This window comes from Sminthopsis crassicaudata, chromosome 1, assembly GCF_048593235.1.
Source record: "Sminthopsis crassicaudata isolate SCR6 chromosome 1, ASM4859323v1, whole genome shotgun sequence".
NCBI classification, from domain to species: domain Eukaryota; kingdom Metazoa; phylum Chordata; class Mammalia; order Dasyuromorphia; family Dasyuridae; genus Sminthopsis; species Sminthopsis crassicaudata.
Window position 1 is genome coordinate 629,120,807 of NC_133617.1, and position 16,326 is coordinate 629,137,132.

General features: G+C 40.1%; 1 protein-coding gene across 2 annotated transcripts in view; it reads left to right on the plus strand.

Moving 5' to 3' along the window:
• GTF3C1 (general transcription factor IIIC subunit 1) overlaps positions 1 to 16,326 on the plus strand; it is a 130,465-nt gene that overhangs the window by 112,210 nt on the left and 1,929 nt on the right. For both annotated transcript variants that reach the window (XM_074282772.1, XM_074282773.1), the window contains exons 30-36: positions 2,847 to 3,019; positions 5,711 to 5,992; positions 8,117 to 8,373; positions 9,348 to 9,631; positions 11,666 to 12,260; positions 14,367 to 14,409; positions 14,663 to 14,855. In XM_074282772.1, coding sequence (XP_074138873.1) covers positions 2,847 to 3,019; positions 5,711 to 5,992; positions 8,117 to 8,373; positions 9,348 to 9,631; positions 11,666 to 12,260; positions 14,367 to 14,409; positions 14,663 to 14,855 — 1,827 coding nt within the window. The remainder of the gene's footprint in view (positions 1 to 2,846; positions 3,020 to 5,710; positions 5,993 to 8,116; positions 8,374 to 9,347; positions 9,632 to 11,665; positions 12,261 to 14,366; positions 14,410 to 14,662; positions 14,856 to 16,326) is intronic.

Here is a 16,326-nt window from a genome sequence, read left to right on the forward strand (position 1 = left end):
CCCAGCTGCTCACCTCAGCGGGGTCAACTGGGTCTTCCCTTCCCCAGGTCTCGGCTCTGATTATCTCAGTCAGAGAGCCACCTCTTTAGAGGTTCCCCCACAGAGCACCCGAGTCACTCGAGTATGCGCCAACAGGTCTTTATTCTAACTCTTTACATAGTGTTCCCTAACGTTCCCTCTAGCCTTCCTTCTGGAGTTCCCTTCTTTCTTCCTCGGAGTTCCCTCCAGTTCCCTGGAGTTCCCCTCCCCCCCCCCCTTCTGCAACCCCCTTTTTATAGTCCCCAGGTCACATGACCGAGAGTGCAGGAGTTTGAGCATGATCAGCAAGGGCCAGGAGGCTTTTCCTCCTTAATGAGGCTCACTCAATACCTTCAATGCCTTGTCATCAGGCTCAGGCAGAATAAGCCCCCGAGTGCCTCTTATACTCTGCCCTTGAGATCTGCCCCTGACGGTAACAGTCCTTATTGAGCGAGTCCCTAGAAATTAGTGTTTGATGTTTACTCTATATTTCTTTTGGCTTTTATGTCAAATTTTCGATTAAATTCGGATCTTTTTGCAGCAAAATCCTGAAAGTCTGTTAATTTATTGACTTTTTTTATTTTTTTTTTTTTTTTTAAGGATTATGTTTAACTTTGCTGGATGTGATATTTAGGGTCCCAACCCTAGTTCACTTGCTCTTCTATATATAGTTTATCAATGCTAATTGAAATAGATGTTAGATGACCACTTGTTGAGAACACCTACAAACAGTATTCATTTGGTCATGGATTGGACTAAATATTTTCTGACTCTGAATCACAATATTACTGGATAAAAGTAGAAGGTAGTTATACTACAACTGTGTTTCCTATGGGGGAACCTAAAATCCACAAGGTCTTTAATCAGAAGGTAAAATTCCAGCTTCTTTAAACGTTATGTCAGTGCTAAGGAATTGTTTACTCTATTAGACTTTGGTGTCAATCATAACCTCTTTATTGACAAATTAATTCACCAGACTATTTTATTTAATTATTTAGATGAGAATTTTACTACATAAGTATTTTTTATAAATATTATTGTGATGTTCTGTATCTCCAGAACGTATTCGTTCTCTTGGGGGCAGATTTCTTGGGGAGGCAGCCTTGGCTTTTGTTTCAGTTCAATAATCACAAAATGTAGCCAGGAGTTAAAGTCCAGATCCTCTATTGTGTCCTTCAGAAGAGAACTTGGCTCCCCAGAGCTCTTGTCTGAATGTCTCTGAATCTAAAGGTTTGTCCTTCAGCCTCCAGCCTCTCTGAATCCCCAGTCTCTCCAGCCAGCACCAAGGTGGAATCCCAGAGAGTGGGCTTTTATATGCTCTCTAAAGGTGTGAATGTCATATGTGTGGACCAATGAGCGAACTCCTTTAAAGGTGTAAACTAAGTGCATAAGTACCTTTTAAGAATCCTAACACATTATAAATAAAGATTGTTTAGCAAAAAGAAGAGAAAGAGTAAAATAGGAAGGGTGGGTCTCAACCCAACAATCCCTATCCCTGTAATACTTATCAGAAATTCTGGCATTCATAGTCTGATCTTATAGAAGCATTTATAAAACTGTGAAGTTGGGAAAGGATCTCAAGTCAAGATCTCTACTCTGCTACTCCATAGATATCCACATGCAACTCAAGGGCAACACTTCTAAAATCTGAACCACTTTGAAATGTAATTGGGAAATACTTAACAAAATAAATTGTGAAACTACAATAAAAAATATTCATTACATTTTAAAACTAAATTTATATGTAGCCTTCAAGAATTTTTAATGTATAGATTAGTGGCCCCTGTTCTATTTGAGTTTGATCCCATTCATCTAATCCACTCCCTATCTGATGCAAAAATTCTATCTACAGACTCCCTGATACAAATGATTATTCAGCTTTTGTTCAGAAATCTGCAGGGACAGGAAATTTCCAACAGTCACCATTATTGGATAGTACACTAATTATTAGGAAGCGTTTCTACAAGTTAAACCAAAATCTGTCATCTTATAACTTTTACCCATTCATCCTGGATCTTGAGGTCAAATGAAAAAAGTCTAATCCCTCTGCCACATGAGAGCCCTGCTAGTATTTAAAAACAATAATCATGTTCTCACTAAATCTTATCTTTCTTATATGTGTTAAATAAGGAGTGAAAACAGCACGTGCCTTCTGAAATGTTTCCAAGAAACATCAATGTATTGGAAAAAGTCAAGTTCTACTTCACTTCTTCCTCGCTGTGTGACTTTAGGACAAGTCACTTAACCTGTGTACATGTGTTACCTTCTAGATCTAACATTCTCTTACCTTTTGCTCCTTCCAGGCTCAGGTGATTATTAAGTAAAGGCCAGTACAGGATTTTGTACATGAGAAGGAATCAGTAAATTTTTATAGACTGATTTATAGATATAGGACTGAGTTCCATCATTCTTTTAATTTTTCTTTCTCAAACTATTTCAGCTGGCTTCCAGTATCCACAATAAACTTCATCAACAGTTGGGTCCTCAATAGGACAAACAGCTTAGTTGACTTTTGACATGTAAACAAATAGCAGGGCAGCCATTTCCCCTCCTCTCTATGCATAGAGCTCCTCAAAATTTTAGAAGAATTTCTTCTTTGAATGACCTGTTGGGGTCAAAATGTCACTTTTTTGGAAATCAGAGGGAAAGGATGCTGATTGATGATACTTAATTTCTTTTGTCCAGAGTTAGTGACTCACCCTTACTCTTAAATCATTGATTTTGGGGATTTTTATCCCCAAAGATGAGCTCAGTGAGGTCTTCTTGTCTGGTCCCATGACCCTTGTGGCATTAACCTCCATTAATCCCATGGCTGTGCTCTGTTACAGACTTTCCGCCTCTACCGAGAGTACAAGGACCACATCCTTGTAAAGGCCTTTGTTGAGTGTCAGAAGAGAAGTCTTGTGAACCGCCGTCGTGTGAACCACACCCTAGGGCCCAAAAAGAGCCGTGCCCTGCCCTTTGTGCCCATGTCTTACCAACTGTCACAGACCTACTATAGGTGAGTACTCAGACGTCCATCAGAATTCAGGGAAGGGTCACCTCAAAGAGAGCAATTTTAATGAGTTGGTGAGTCCAAAACCAATTTACAAGGATTTGAGAAATGAATAGAAAGAGAAGAAGGAGAAGAATCAAAAATAGACAACTCTTTTAATTTAGCTTAGAAAGGGAAAAGGCATAAGATGATAATTTGAAGAAATGGCAAGTTTAAATGAAGATGGTGGATGGTCTTTTTTTCCCCATATATTAGGAGCTGAATCCCTCAATTAAGGGGCAAGGTAAATTGAATGGATAGTATGGAAGGCTTAAGAAGAGATTTAGAATGGCTAATATGAGGAATTTGAGTCAATTAGGAAAAGATAAAAGTATTATTATATTTACCCATGAAGGCTTAGTTGAGATTAAATAGCAAATTTTCATTGAACTAACGTTCAATTTCATAATAATGTTTCATTTACACTACCAGAATCATAGGTTTAGAGCAAAAAGGATCCTTAGAAATGATCAACTCTCACCTATTCATTATTCATTTTGCAGATAAGGAAAATGAGGAGAAGGTAGCTTAAATGACTGTTCTCTTCACAATGACCAGCAATCTCTTAATTACCAAATCTAATGATCTTAGAGCTCCTTCATTCTCTGTAGCCTTTGATAGACTATTTCTCAATGTCCTCCTTCTCCTGATCCAATCAATTGTTAAGTCTTATGGATTATACCTCTGCAATAATCTTGTAAGACCCTTTCTCTTCTCTAGACATTACCTCCCCTCCCTCCCACTCTCCCACCCCCAATTCCTATGCAGAACCTCCTATATGAACTGTTGTAGTAGCCTTTTGGTGGGTCTCCCTGCGTTAAGTCTCTTTCTATTCCAATCTGTCCTCTACTTGGCTGTTAGATGATTTACCTAAAACACAAGTCTGACATCACCTTTCTTCCATTTAAGTAAATTCCAGTGGCCCCCTTTATCACTGTCAGGATAAAATATAAAATCCTCTTTTTGGCTTCATAATCTGGCCCTTTCTTACCTTTCTAATTTTTATTCCTTACTCCAGTCCACATACTTTATGGTCTAGTGATTCAGATCTCAGCTAAAATCCCACTTTCAAGTCTTTCCCAGTCCCCCCTAATGTTAGTACTTTTATCTCTAATTTATCGCACACATACATACACATTGTTTGCATGTTGTCTATGCTATTATTATTTGAACACAGGGACAGTTTTTATCTTACTGGCACTTAATAAATGCATAATAAATACTTGTTAGTAATCACACAGATGTTAAGTGACAGAGGCAATATTCAAACCAGACTTGATTCTACATTTATGTTTCATTAACCTTCTTAAAATTGCACTTTTAGAGAGGGACAAGGACCTTGAGTATATATAGGGAATTTAAAAAGAAAGTCATCTCCATATGAATTTGGGATTTCTTTTCATTTAAAATCAAGATAAGCTTTTTCCCCTTCAGCCTTACACTGAAGCTCTTCTCTCTCTTTTTTTTTTTCCCCTATTTTCCAATTTTTTTTTTTTTTTATTAAAGCTTTTTATTTACAAAGCATATTCATGGGTAATTTTTCCAACATTGACACTTGCATAACTTTTTGTGGCAAATTTTCCCTCCTTCCTCCCACCCTCTCCCCTAATGGCAGGTAGTCCAATACATGTTAAATATGTTGAAATACATGTTAGATCTATTTATCTATACAATTATCTTGTTGCACAACAAAAATCAGACCAAGAAGGAAGAAAAAGAAAAACTGAGAAAGAAAACACAATGCAAGCAAATAACAGAGAGAGTGAGAATGCTATGTTGTGTTCCATACTCTGCTGCCACGGTTCTCTCTCTGGGTGTAGATGGCTCTCTTCATCACTACACAGGTGGGAGGGTTTGAATCGTCTCAATATTAAAGAGAGCCACGCCCATCAGAATTGATTATTATATAGTCTTCTTGTTGCTATATAATGATCTCCTGGTCTTGCTCATTTCACTCAGCATCAGTTCATGTAAGTCTCTCCAGGCCTCTCTGTATTCATCCTGTTGTTCATTTCTTACAGAACAATAACATTCCATAACATTGATAACACACAACTTATTCAGCCATTCTTCCAGTTTCTGGCCACCACAAAGAGGGCTGCCACAAACATTCTTGCACATACGGGTCCCTTTCCCTTCTTTAAGGTCTCTTTGGGATATATAAGCCCAGTAGTAGCACTGCTGGATCAAAGGGTGTGCATAGTTTGACAACTTTTTGGGCATAGTTCCAGATTGCTCTCCAGAATGGATCAGTTCACAATTCCACCAACAATGCATCAGTGTCCCAGTTTTCCCACATCTCCTCCAACATTCTGCATTATCTTTTCCTGTCTTACTAGCCAATCTGAGAGATATGTAGTGATATCTCAGAGTTGTCTTAATTTGCATTTCTCCAATCAATAATGAATTAGAGGACCTTTTCATATGACTAGAAATAGTTTCAATTTCTTCATCTGAAAATTGTTCATATCCTTTGGCCATTTATCAATTGAAGAATGGCTTGAACTATTATAAATTTGAGTCAGTTTTCTATCTATTTTAGAAATGAGGCCTTTTCAGATCCTTTGGATATAAAAATGTTTTCCCAGTTTATTGTGAAGCTCTTCTCTTACTTATTCCTTTTTTGTTTTTGTTGTGTTTTTTTCCTCCAACACTTAGGATTTTTACATGGCGGTTCCCCAGTACAGTCTGCACAGAATCTTTCCAGTTCTTTGAGAAGGTCAAAGCTGTTGGCCAGGCAGATCAACCAGATAGTTTTTCATTCAAGGAACCAGAAGGTACCATGACTGATATGGTAGCATTTTCCCTGGATGGTCCTGGAGGCCACTGCGTGGCCATCCTCAGCCTTTTCTCTCTGGGCCTTCTTGCGGTGGATGTAAGAATCCCTGAGCAGATCGTAGTAGTGGACAGCTCCATGGTTGAGAATGAAGTCATGAAGAGGTAAGGCCAGTGTTCCTAAACAGCCAGGGCCCCGCGGCCTCCAGAATGCCTCCCCTGAACCAGAGGAAAAGGTCACCAAGAGTGATGCTGTGATTATGGCAGTGGTGGTGGTGATTTGCCTTTCTGTAACCCTTCAAATTTTACAAATTGCTTTTCTCACGTTTTTTCTTAGATAATGGTACTAAGTCTGATAGACCATATTTTGAAGTGAAAAAAATTCAAAGCTCAGACTAATCCTTTTTCCATGGCCACACCATTAAGTGTTAGATCCAGAATTTGAACCCAGGCCTGCTGCTTCCAAGCCTAGTCCTGCTTCTACAACAGCATAATTTCCTATGAATTGTAGGATGTATTAGAGCCTAAAAAGGCCTTAAAGATTACCTGTTTAGGATAATCTCCTTGTTTTATAAATGAGGAAGCTGAGGACCTAAGAAGGCTCCAAGGTCATACCATAATCAACGGCAGAATCTTAGTGGATAGTCTATTATGTTTACATGTTTTTATAGGTTTGTTTATGCCAAAAATTTTTTAAAAGAAGAGGGGAACAGAAATAGAAGATCATAAGAGGAACCTAGTTGACAAAAAGGTTTCAACTAAAGTTAAATTCTGATAATAAGCATATTTAAATTCATTAAATTTTCATTAAATGCCTACTGTTCAATTCCATGAGTTATTAAGGATTTACTATTTACAAAAACCATTTTTTACCAAAACATATGTTGGTATTACAAATTTAAACATGTGAAATGCTTAAGACAAATACAAAGTGATTTTCAAGATAAAAGGAAGATCATTCCTAACTGGGAAAATCAGGGAAGACTTTGGAATAAATAACATTTGATAGGTCTTGAAGGATACCACAGCATAGAGCCCAGTGTGAGCAGTCAGGTGTCAGAAGACTGTGAATATAGAGTAGGGTGAGCATTCTGGTTTGAAGAAGTAGTATGACATAAAGTTGGATGGCACCAAATTGGCACAAAATTAAATATCAAGTTGAGTACCATGGTCTTTATCTTCTAAGCATTGAAATGAAAGGAGCCATGGAATAATTTTTCACTTATTTATTCATTTTTTATGGCTTTTTATTGACAAAACATATGCATGGGTAATTTTTCAATACTGACCCTTGTAAAAGTTCTGTTCCAACTTTCCCCTCCTTCCCTCCATCCCCTCCCCTGATGGCAGGCAATCATGTTAAACATGTTAAAGTATATGTTAAATACAATACACGTATATATACTTATACAGTTATCTTGGCTGCACGAGAAAAATCGGATTAGGAAGAAGATAGAAATAACCTGGGAAGAAAAACAAAAATGCAAGCAAACAACAGAAAGAATGTAAATGCTGTGTTATGGTCCACACTCATCTCCCAGTGTTCTTTTGCTGGGTATAGCTGGTTCTGTTCATTACTGATCAAATGGAACTTATTTGGATCCTCTCATTGCCAAAGATATCCACTTCCATCAGAATACATCCTCATACAGTATTGTTCTTAAAGTGTATAATGATCTCCTGGTTCTGCTCATTTCACTTAATATCAGTTCATGTAAGTCTCTCCAAGCCTCTTTGTATTCATCCTGCTGATCATTTTTTACAGAACAATAATATTCATGGAATGATTTTTTAAAACAAAACATATTATGTAATGTAATTTATGTGTTAGGAAGATTAATTTAGCAAGTGTGTGAAAGTTAAGAGAAGAGATTAAAAAAAATTTCAGTAGTGCAAACAATTGGTAATCAGGACTACTAGCCTAGATCAAAACTTTTTAAACTGTGGATCACTACCCCATGTGGAATTACATGGCTGAATAGGGGAGTTGTGAAATTATGATTTATTATCAGTACCTATTTGATTTGTATATCTATTTTACTTATTTTCCTAAATACTCAGGTTTATGTAAAAATTTCTCTAGCAAACAAGGGTCATGAGTGGAAAAAGTTTAACAAGCTCTGGCTAGGGCATCAGAAAACTGTGTCGTCAATAGCCTTTACTCTCAAGAAGTTTATGTCCTACAAGAGTTAGAACAAATAAATAAACCCTTCTGTTATAATTCATTTTGAGTCTTTTCTTGAAAGGGGACATTTTATTTGGATAAATATCATTTTTTTTTTCTCTTAGCTTGGCAAAGGATGGTAGCTTGGAAGACGATGATGAAGAGGAGGAAGAACTGGATGAGGGTGCTGCGGCCAAGCGCAGGATTGAAGTGAAACCCCACCAGGCTTCCCACACCAACTACTTACTTATGCGGGGCTACTATGCCCCTGGAATTGTCAACACTAGGAACTTGAATCCCAATGACAACATTGTGGTGAACTCTTGCCAGATGAAAATGAAGCTACGGTGTACCCCACTGCCCACCCACCTCAGCACCCCTGGTAAATGACTCCTTCCCAGAAATTGGTGAAAACAGTCCCAGTCAGTAATTTGATCCTCTCATTCCTGTCCAGGCAGACTTCTTGCACTGAAAGTGCAGGTACTCTATACTTAGGGCCAGAAGCCAGGAATCCTGCATGGCAGGTTATACACTTAGCCAGACAGACAGAGCAGTGTGTGGCCAGAGACATGAAATGCTGGAGGAGTCACTTGTTGACCTGCTCCAATTCATTCCTTGCCCTAGATGCTTTTCCCCTGTGGAGAGAAATGACAGATGAATTGCAGGATTTGTTTTTATCCTTGTACCCTGAAACCTTCCTCACATACCAAGACTTCATTCTTTTGCCTTGGAAAACCTTGTAGAAGGCTAGTTTTGATGCAGTGCATGTAGTAAATGGGCAGTGTTTAAAATGCAGAAGAGATCCACCAAATCAAGAAAAAATAATTTTTTCTGAAGGCTGCTTAAATGCACCAGACCCTGTTGCTAGTCTGGATATAAAGGCCAGTAAAATCAGGGCCCCACAGAAAGTACAGGCTTGTTTCTGTTCAAGACAGAATAGAAATGCAAGAACAATAGGGGGCTTTAAGATTTTGTTCATGTTCATTGTGGATAGAGGGGTAGTACACAGTCCAGTTGACAAATGGATCGTACAGACAGTGATTGCCATAGGAAGTCAGAGAAGGAGAAATCACTGTTACATACTAGGCTAAGCTGGACTGGAAGGTTTTTACCCAGGAAATGGAAATTACTAGGATCTAAAAAAGCAATACGGAGGATTTGGTTAGCTACATGGCAGAAGAAAGGACATTCCAGGAAAGGCAAGAAAAATTGTGAGGAAAGACAAAACAAGGATTATTCAGGAGCTAGGAAAGAAATCAGTTTAGAGAAAAAAGTTTAGAAATCTTTCTGCCTCTTGTCTTGTGATAGTTTGGAAAAATCTCTGATTTTTCATGATTGGGTTTGTTCTCTTTTCAGTGACATCTGTAATGGAACAGACAACAGTTGGGGTCACCTGTCTCCCTGATGCTTTTACCAGGTTGATAAATACCCAGGAAAATTCCTTCAATGTAGATGAGCTTGTCCAACAACTGATGAGTTATGGATATAAGCCTGCAGATATATCTGCTACCGTGGAGATCCAGAAAACCATTGCAGCTACTTCCCATTTTGGAATAGACAAGGTAGAGCTGAGCACCCAGTTCTCCGGCTTAGAGAAGATAGCCAGTGAGCGCACAAGAATCCTTGCAGAGTATATCCAGGTTAGTTGGGTATTAGTTTTATTGTAAACTGGCCGTTACCTATGTAGAAAGAATAAACACCAAAGTTCTTCAAAATGTGTTAATTAAATAATAATAGCCCACATTTTTATAGCTCTTTTAACTTTGCAAAATATCTTTCTTGGAGAAGCTTATGAAGGAGGTAGTTCAAGGGTGATTGACAGCCCCTCAGTTTCCACAGATGAGCATAGTGTCAGCACAGAAGGATGGCAGCTTGCTAAGAGTCTGAATTTGGAGGGACTCCCATTCAAGTACATCTTGAAGTACAGGGAGCATTTTGACAAAGCAAGGTTTCTTTCAAAGGACAAAGTTAGGCCCTGTGATAAGAAGGGACTGCCTCTGGTTTCCCCAGATTCAAAGCCAAGGACCATCTTTATACTCCTCATTTTTACAGATAGAAGTCACACATCCACATTGCTTTTTTGCACGGAACTGAGGTTTCAGAAATCAAAATAACATCAGTCTTTGCTCTGGCCACTGCAGCAATGTTGTGTCTGAGGTAGAGGACTCACTGTTCCAGACCATTTAAAAAATGGGTTTGGATCTTCCCCTGGATTAATCAGGGACTAGACTATTGCATGAACATTGGAAGAAAAAGAAATGTTCTGGGGACTACTGTCAATGCTTAACATTAGAATATATGAAAACATTTTGTTCTCTTATGAATTTATGGTCATCTGTTCTCTCCTGTGTATCCCATATATATAATCTTTTAAGGCTTCCAGAGACTCCAGATTCCCCGGCATAAGATCTGAAATTCTCAGTGAACCACTTAGATTAATTTCATATGGCCTGAAATTTGAAGTGGGGAATACAGCGTAAAGGGGTAGTAAACTTTCCCTATCTTAGTCACCAGTCCATACTGAAGAAGAGCTAGGAAACTGCAGGAAGCTTTTTTTTTTCCCCAGGTAGGATTTTAACTAGATGTGCATAGAATAATTTCTTCTCATCCTTTTGTTGTAAAGATTTTGTTGTAAGGAAACAGACTCAGAGCTGAACTGCCTAACATCATACAGCCAACTAAGGACAGCCAGGTTAGAACTTGATTTCAACCTCTGAGTTCTCCACAAGTGACAATTCAGCTCCTTCTTTCCTTCCCACTGGTACAAACACCTTAGCCCCAGCCCACCTATATGAGTGGTGCTCGCATGCTTCCTATGAGGCCCCATCATCTTAACTTCACATTTGAGAAACATTGAACTGAAGGGTCAGAAGCTAAGAAAGTGGATGTTCTGTGTGTCACCCACTGGCCACCTTTCCAAACTACATGTATCAGTAGGAATGAGATGCTACATTTTCTCTAGCAATCCCAGTCTCTGACAACTAGTGACTTACAAGTCCTTAAAAGTGATTCTAAAGAACTTTCAGAGGTTATCACTTCCTTCCCACTGTCTCCAGATGGACAAATAGACTGATGCCTGTTGCCACGATTTAAAATAAATTTGTATCTAGGACCTAACAAACTCATGATGGCTGAGCCTGTCTCTCCCTTCTGGCCTGGTTTTAATGGAAGTGTATGTTTGTGTAACACTGTTATAAACATCTGCTGAGGTTCCTCTTAGCCAAGGCTGAAATTCTCACTTCCTCAAGGTAGATTCAATAAATTCTCAAAACAAATTTAAATTCACTTTCATTTTTAAAAATAAACATGGCGGCACCTTGAGGTGCAGGGCTGAGGAGAGAGATGAGTTAACAGGGTGCTGGTGTTGAAAAATCAGACATGCTCACTTTTAAAAAATTGAATCTTGCCTTTACTGTCCTAACAACAAGAGGGTAGGACAGTTGAGAAGTAGAAGGGGGAGCTGGCTTGAAATGAAATGCCTTAGTACTCTTTTTCCAAAGCAGGGGGCAAAGGGGGTATCCTTTAACCTTCTCCAGGTACTGATCTTCTTAAGGGTTAGTCAGTCCAGAAAAGTTATGCTGCCCTTCTTCTATGTACTGTCAAGGAGGGGGAGAGAAAAAAAAAATCACAGTTAATAAATACTTAATAAGATGGGCCTTTCTGTTTTTTTCTAGGACCTTGTGGCTCTGCACCAAGTTTTAGAAGTTGGAGGCAACACTGTGCGCCTGGTGGCAATGGTCTTTGCCCACCCCTGGCTGTTGCACTCGGTGCGCTTGAAGAACAAGGAGGATGAAACTGATGGACAAACAGAGGACCTTCACCACCCTAGCCAGAAGCCACAGCTGAGAACCCAGGAGGAGCTCTTCAAAGAAAAGAGCTCCCTTGAGGAAACTGAGCTGGGTCCTCGGGAGACCAAGAGGAAGGCATTCCACGGCAGCGACGCGGGCCCTGACCCCATCCACGAGGGTGCAGAAGGTGATTTGGAAGGAATCAAGGAGCCTCCCACAAAGAAGGCTCTTCTAAAGGATGTACGCCTAGAGCATTACCCCAGTCCAGATGAAGAAAAAGGAGCTCTTCCTGCAGATGGAGGAGCAAAACCCCTAGAAGCTCTAGCATCCAGAGCTCAGTTGGAATCAAATGGGAGTGATCCCTCCCTGGAGATCCCAGGGACTGAAGGGAATCAGACAAATGCCAGCGGCTTGGAAATCCCAGGCAAAGAGCAGCTTGGAAACCAGCCCCAGGCCCCAGAGGGCTATGAGGATCCAAAAGGTATGACAGCAGTTTACGTACCCTTTGAACTGATATGGATGCTGGATCCTTTATTCTCCCCACATTATTAATTTATCACTACAGGGCCCATTCTTAACACGTGAGCTAAAGTAGTGAACATTCAGATTTTCTCATTAGTATGGCTTATAAATAGTAAAGCTTGACAGGTCAGAGTACTTTTATGTCCATTATCTCACTTCAACCCAAAAAATAATTACATGAAGAGTTAGAGTAAAGGGAACTGAGGCTCAGAAACATTATGATTTGCCTAAGCTCATGGAGCTGATAACTGTCTGAGACAGAACAACTTGTATCCAGTGCTCTTGTCCTATGACATACATAAAATCCTGCCATTTGGAGGGATCCCAGAAGGGACCTAATCCAAATTCTTCCCTACTGTCTCCACAACCTCCCAGACAGATGGTCCTTCATCCAGGCCCAGCAAAACTAGACTACCGTGTGAGGGAGTGAGAACCTCCAGAGATGGGAACTGACCCAACCCATTCCTGGGCTAGCCCATCCCTTCAGCATGAGCTCCAGATTGTGCTGCCTTAGTGATTGCGGTCAGCACGGGGAGGGAGGATTGGAAGCAGGAAGGGTCTCATGGCCTCTGGGAGGCTCTCTGCTGCAGATGATGAAGGCAAGGAGCTCTGGACTTGGTGTCTGAAATCTCTGCCACTGGCTGACTTCTTAGAGGTCTCTTCACTAATCCCTCTGAGCCCGAGTCGCCTTACCACCACTAGCCTCACTGCTGTGTTTGAGGGGACAGCTATTCAGTGTGAGTGAAGGTCCTGCAGAGGCCTCGGCGCAACTTCAGAATGTGCGATTTGGGGGCAGCTGGCTCTGAAAGCTCAGATAGAGAGAGAGAGAGAGGCAGGCTAGCAGGGTGTGGTGGGTGCCTGCTTCCTCTTCTCTTCCTTGCCATGCATTATTCAGGAACTGTCCTGAATGGGCATATGACCTTGGGAGAGTCAAACCTTCCTGCTTTCCTGAGTCTTCCTCATCTATAGAATAAGAATATTTGTACTACCACTGCCTTTCTGAGTTGTTGTGAAGCTCAGATGTGATCATACATGGCAAGTCCTTTATAAATTATGATATAGCTGTCAATTCTTGTTATTGTTACCTTTGGAATGGTAGGCCTATTTAATGTTTCTTTACAAAAAGTATACTCAAGTTTCAGTTCTCGATTGCTTTCTTAATGACAACAGGGACTGGTTTCCTTTGTTTTTTTTTTAAGTGTATAGAATCTAAAAGCTATTCTTCCCAGTAGCAGACAGCTAGAGGAGAGCAAAACCCCTTTGGGATTCAGGAATTTATGTTTCTGATGCCATTTTCTTTTCTGTTCACAAGTAATTTACTAACTCCAGATATTCTGTCTCCTAACCAAATGGTCAGTCTCAGCCTTAGCACTTCTTAAAAAATAAAATAAAAATGCTTTGTGGTAACTCGGGTGAAACGGTAAATTTCTCCACAACAAAGTAAAGTCTTTCTCCAAAACTTACAGACTTAGAAACTTACAGATTTAGAAGCCTGGCATAGCAAAAGGAACATTCTCCCAATCAGGCATTTATTATCCACCTACTACGTGCCAGGCATTGTGCTAGGCGTTAAACATACAGAAGTTCCTTGCAGCTCTTCAGATCCAGGTTCAGGTTAACTCAAGTGTTAGTGTAATTAAACTTCATTAAGTAGCATGTTATATTCAGAAAAAATCCCAAGCCACATTTATTATGTGTCTGTCTGAATCCAAAGTCTCCCCTTCCCTGAGAAGCCAATGCCCCTTGAATCAGTGCCTCTTCACACTAAATACGAAAGTATTTATTAAGTGTTATAACCTATTACCCCTTGCTCCATTTATAACCTATTCTTCTTCTATTTTATGTTTGTTGGCTTAAGTATGTCTTTAGATAGTCTTTGTAAACTTGGAAATTTTACTTAAATCCATCCTCTTGGGAATGAGTGTAAAGTCCATTTGCTAGAAGCTCTAGCTTCAGACTGCTTTCGGTTTGACAACCATCCTGGAGACATCCCCAAGAGGAATGATTCTTGTTCTTGTGAAAAGATCTATATGTAATGCTTTTCTTTCTGTTGTTTTTCTAACAGAAAATTTTGGAGCGGGCAGCCTCTCCCAAGCAAATCGAGAAAAGTGAGTTGGGTTAAATGATAATTTTTTCATTTAGGTTTCATTAATGCTTTTTATATCTCAAACTAAGATGATTTCCAATGTATCATGCCTACCCACATAGAACATTCCCTTATAACAAAGAAAAACAATTAAGCAAAACTTATACCAAGACTAAGTCTGACAGCATATGCAGCCATTCCCCTCCGTTTTTCTGCTCATCCTCAGATGTCGACTCAGGTATAAGCACTAAATCTATCTTCTGTTTCTCCAATAGGGAATGTGAGAACGTCTGCTTCATTGGCAGGCCCTGGCGCATTGTGGACGGCCATCTGAATAAGCCAGTCTGTAAGGGGATGATGGAAGCGGTCCTATACCACATCATGACTAAGCCTGGCATTCCTGAGAATACGCTGCTGCAGCACTACCAAGGAGTCCTGCAACCTATTGCAGTGTTGGAAATTCTCCAGGTACAGGAAAAGAAGCTTGTTCTCTAGAGCACAAGTGATCTGCTCAGGGGCAGTTGTGCTTTGGGAGAACAAGGAAACAGAGATTGAGAATTTTCTGACTTTAAATGGCCCCGTAGCAATCTGGGTCTCCCATCTTACTAGTAAGAGAATGTGGATAATTCAGCGCAGACCATCTCCTGTGCTAAGTAATACATGTCTAGTACATGTCCATGCGACACGAACACAGACTTACTTCAGAGGCTACTAGATTTGAAAGATCCAAACGTCATCTGGTCTAGTCCCTTATTGAGCAAGCACTTAATCACCTACTTTGGGCTCAGCTATGCTGAGCACTGGGGACACAAAAAATGGCCAGAAATTCAAAAAAATCCATGTCCCTGCTCTCAGAGTTCATGGTCTATTGGGGGAGAAAACACACATTGGCTATGTACATACAACATATGTGTCATATAAATAGAATGTTATCTCAGAGGGAAGGTGCTCGCAGTGGCAGGGACTGGGATAAGCCTTCCCCAGGCAGAAGGTGACATGTGAACTTATTCGGCAGAAGGATGAAATGAGATGAGAGAGCCTCCTAGGCATGGACAGTTGTTGGTCCCTCATTTTCAATACCATGGCATCGGGAGGTGATGCTATGACTTGCAAATAAATGGGATTGAAGTGCAGAAGGGCTGTGCAAAATCACCAATGGTACTTTCTCTTCTGGAGCCATCTGGGTCCAGGGGCCAGCTACAGATCGAGATAACTGGAGATGGTGCTGGATGCAATGGGAGACTGTGGCCCTTTTTGCTCTAAGGTCTTTCCCAGCTTTCAGTTTGTCTGAGGCAACATCCATTCAGTGATTAAGCTTAAGTTAGAAATGAGGCAAAGCATGACTTCTACCTATTTAAAAAAAATCAACCTGGGAGGAAAAGACCCTCAGGGTTTCTGACCACTAGTAGTGTAGTTGGAAGGAATATAGATATCCAGAGGCTGTGGTATAAGGGGAATTGGAGGCAATGACTTTAAAAAATAATGAGATGAAAAAGAAGAGTACATTGGGTACAAAGGCAAGAGAGAGATAGAAGAGGGTAAATTACTTCACATGAAGAGGTGTGAAAAGCCTATTATGGAGGATGGGCAGTGGGCATCACTTAAACCTTACTCTCGCCAGTGTGACTCAAAGAGGGAATAATATACAGAAGCAGTTGAATATAGAAATCTATCTTACCTGACTAGCAAAGGTCACTTATTTGACAAGTAAAAAAGTTGAGGCTAACGAGCTTGAATGGTTTCCCCAAAGCCACATTTCTACTAGGACTTGAATTCCTAGTTCCAGGTTGGATGCATTTTCCTACTGTAAGAGGGCATATCATATTTACACACAAAGACATACATATCGCTATATATATGAAAGAAGTTCTCTGTGCACAGGTGTTCAGATAATTTTAAAAGAAAAGCAATCTAGAAAAAGGCTACATGATGACTAGCT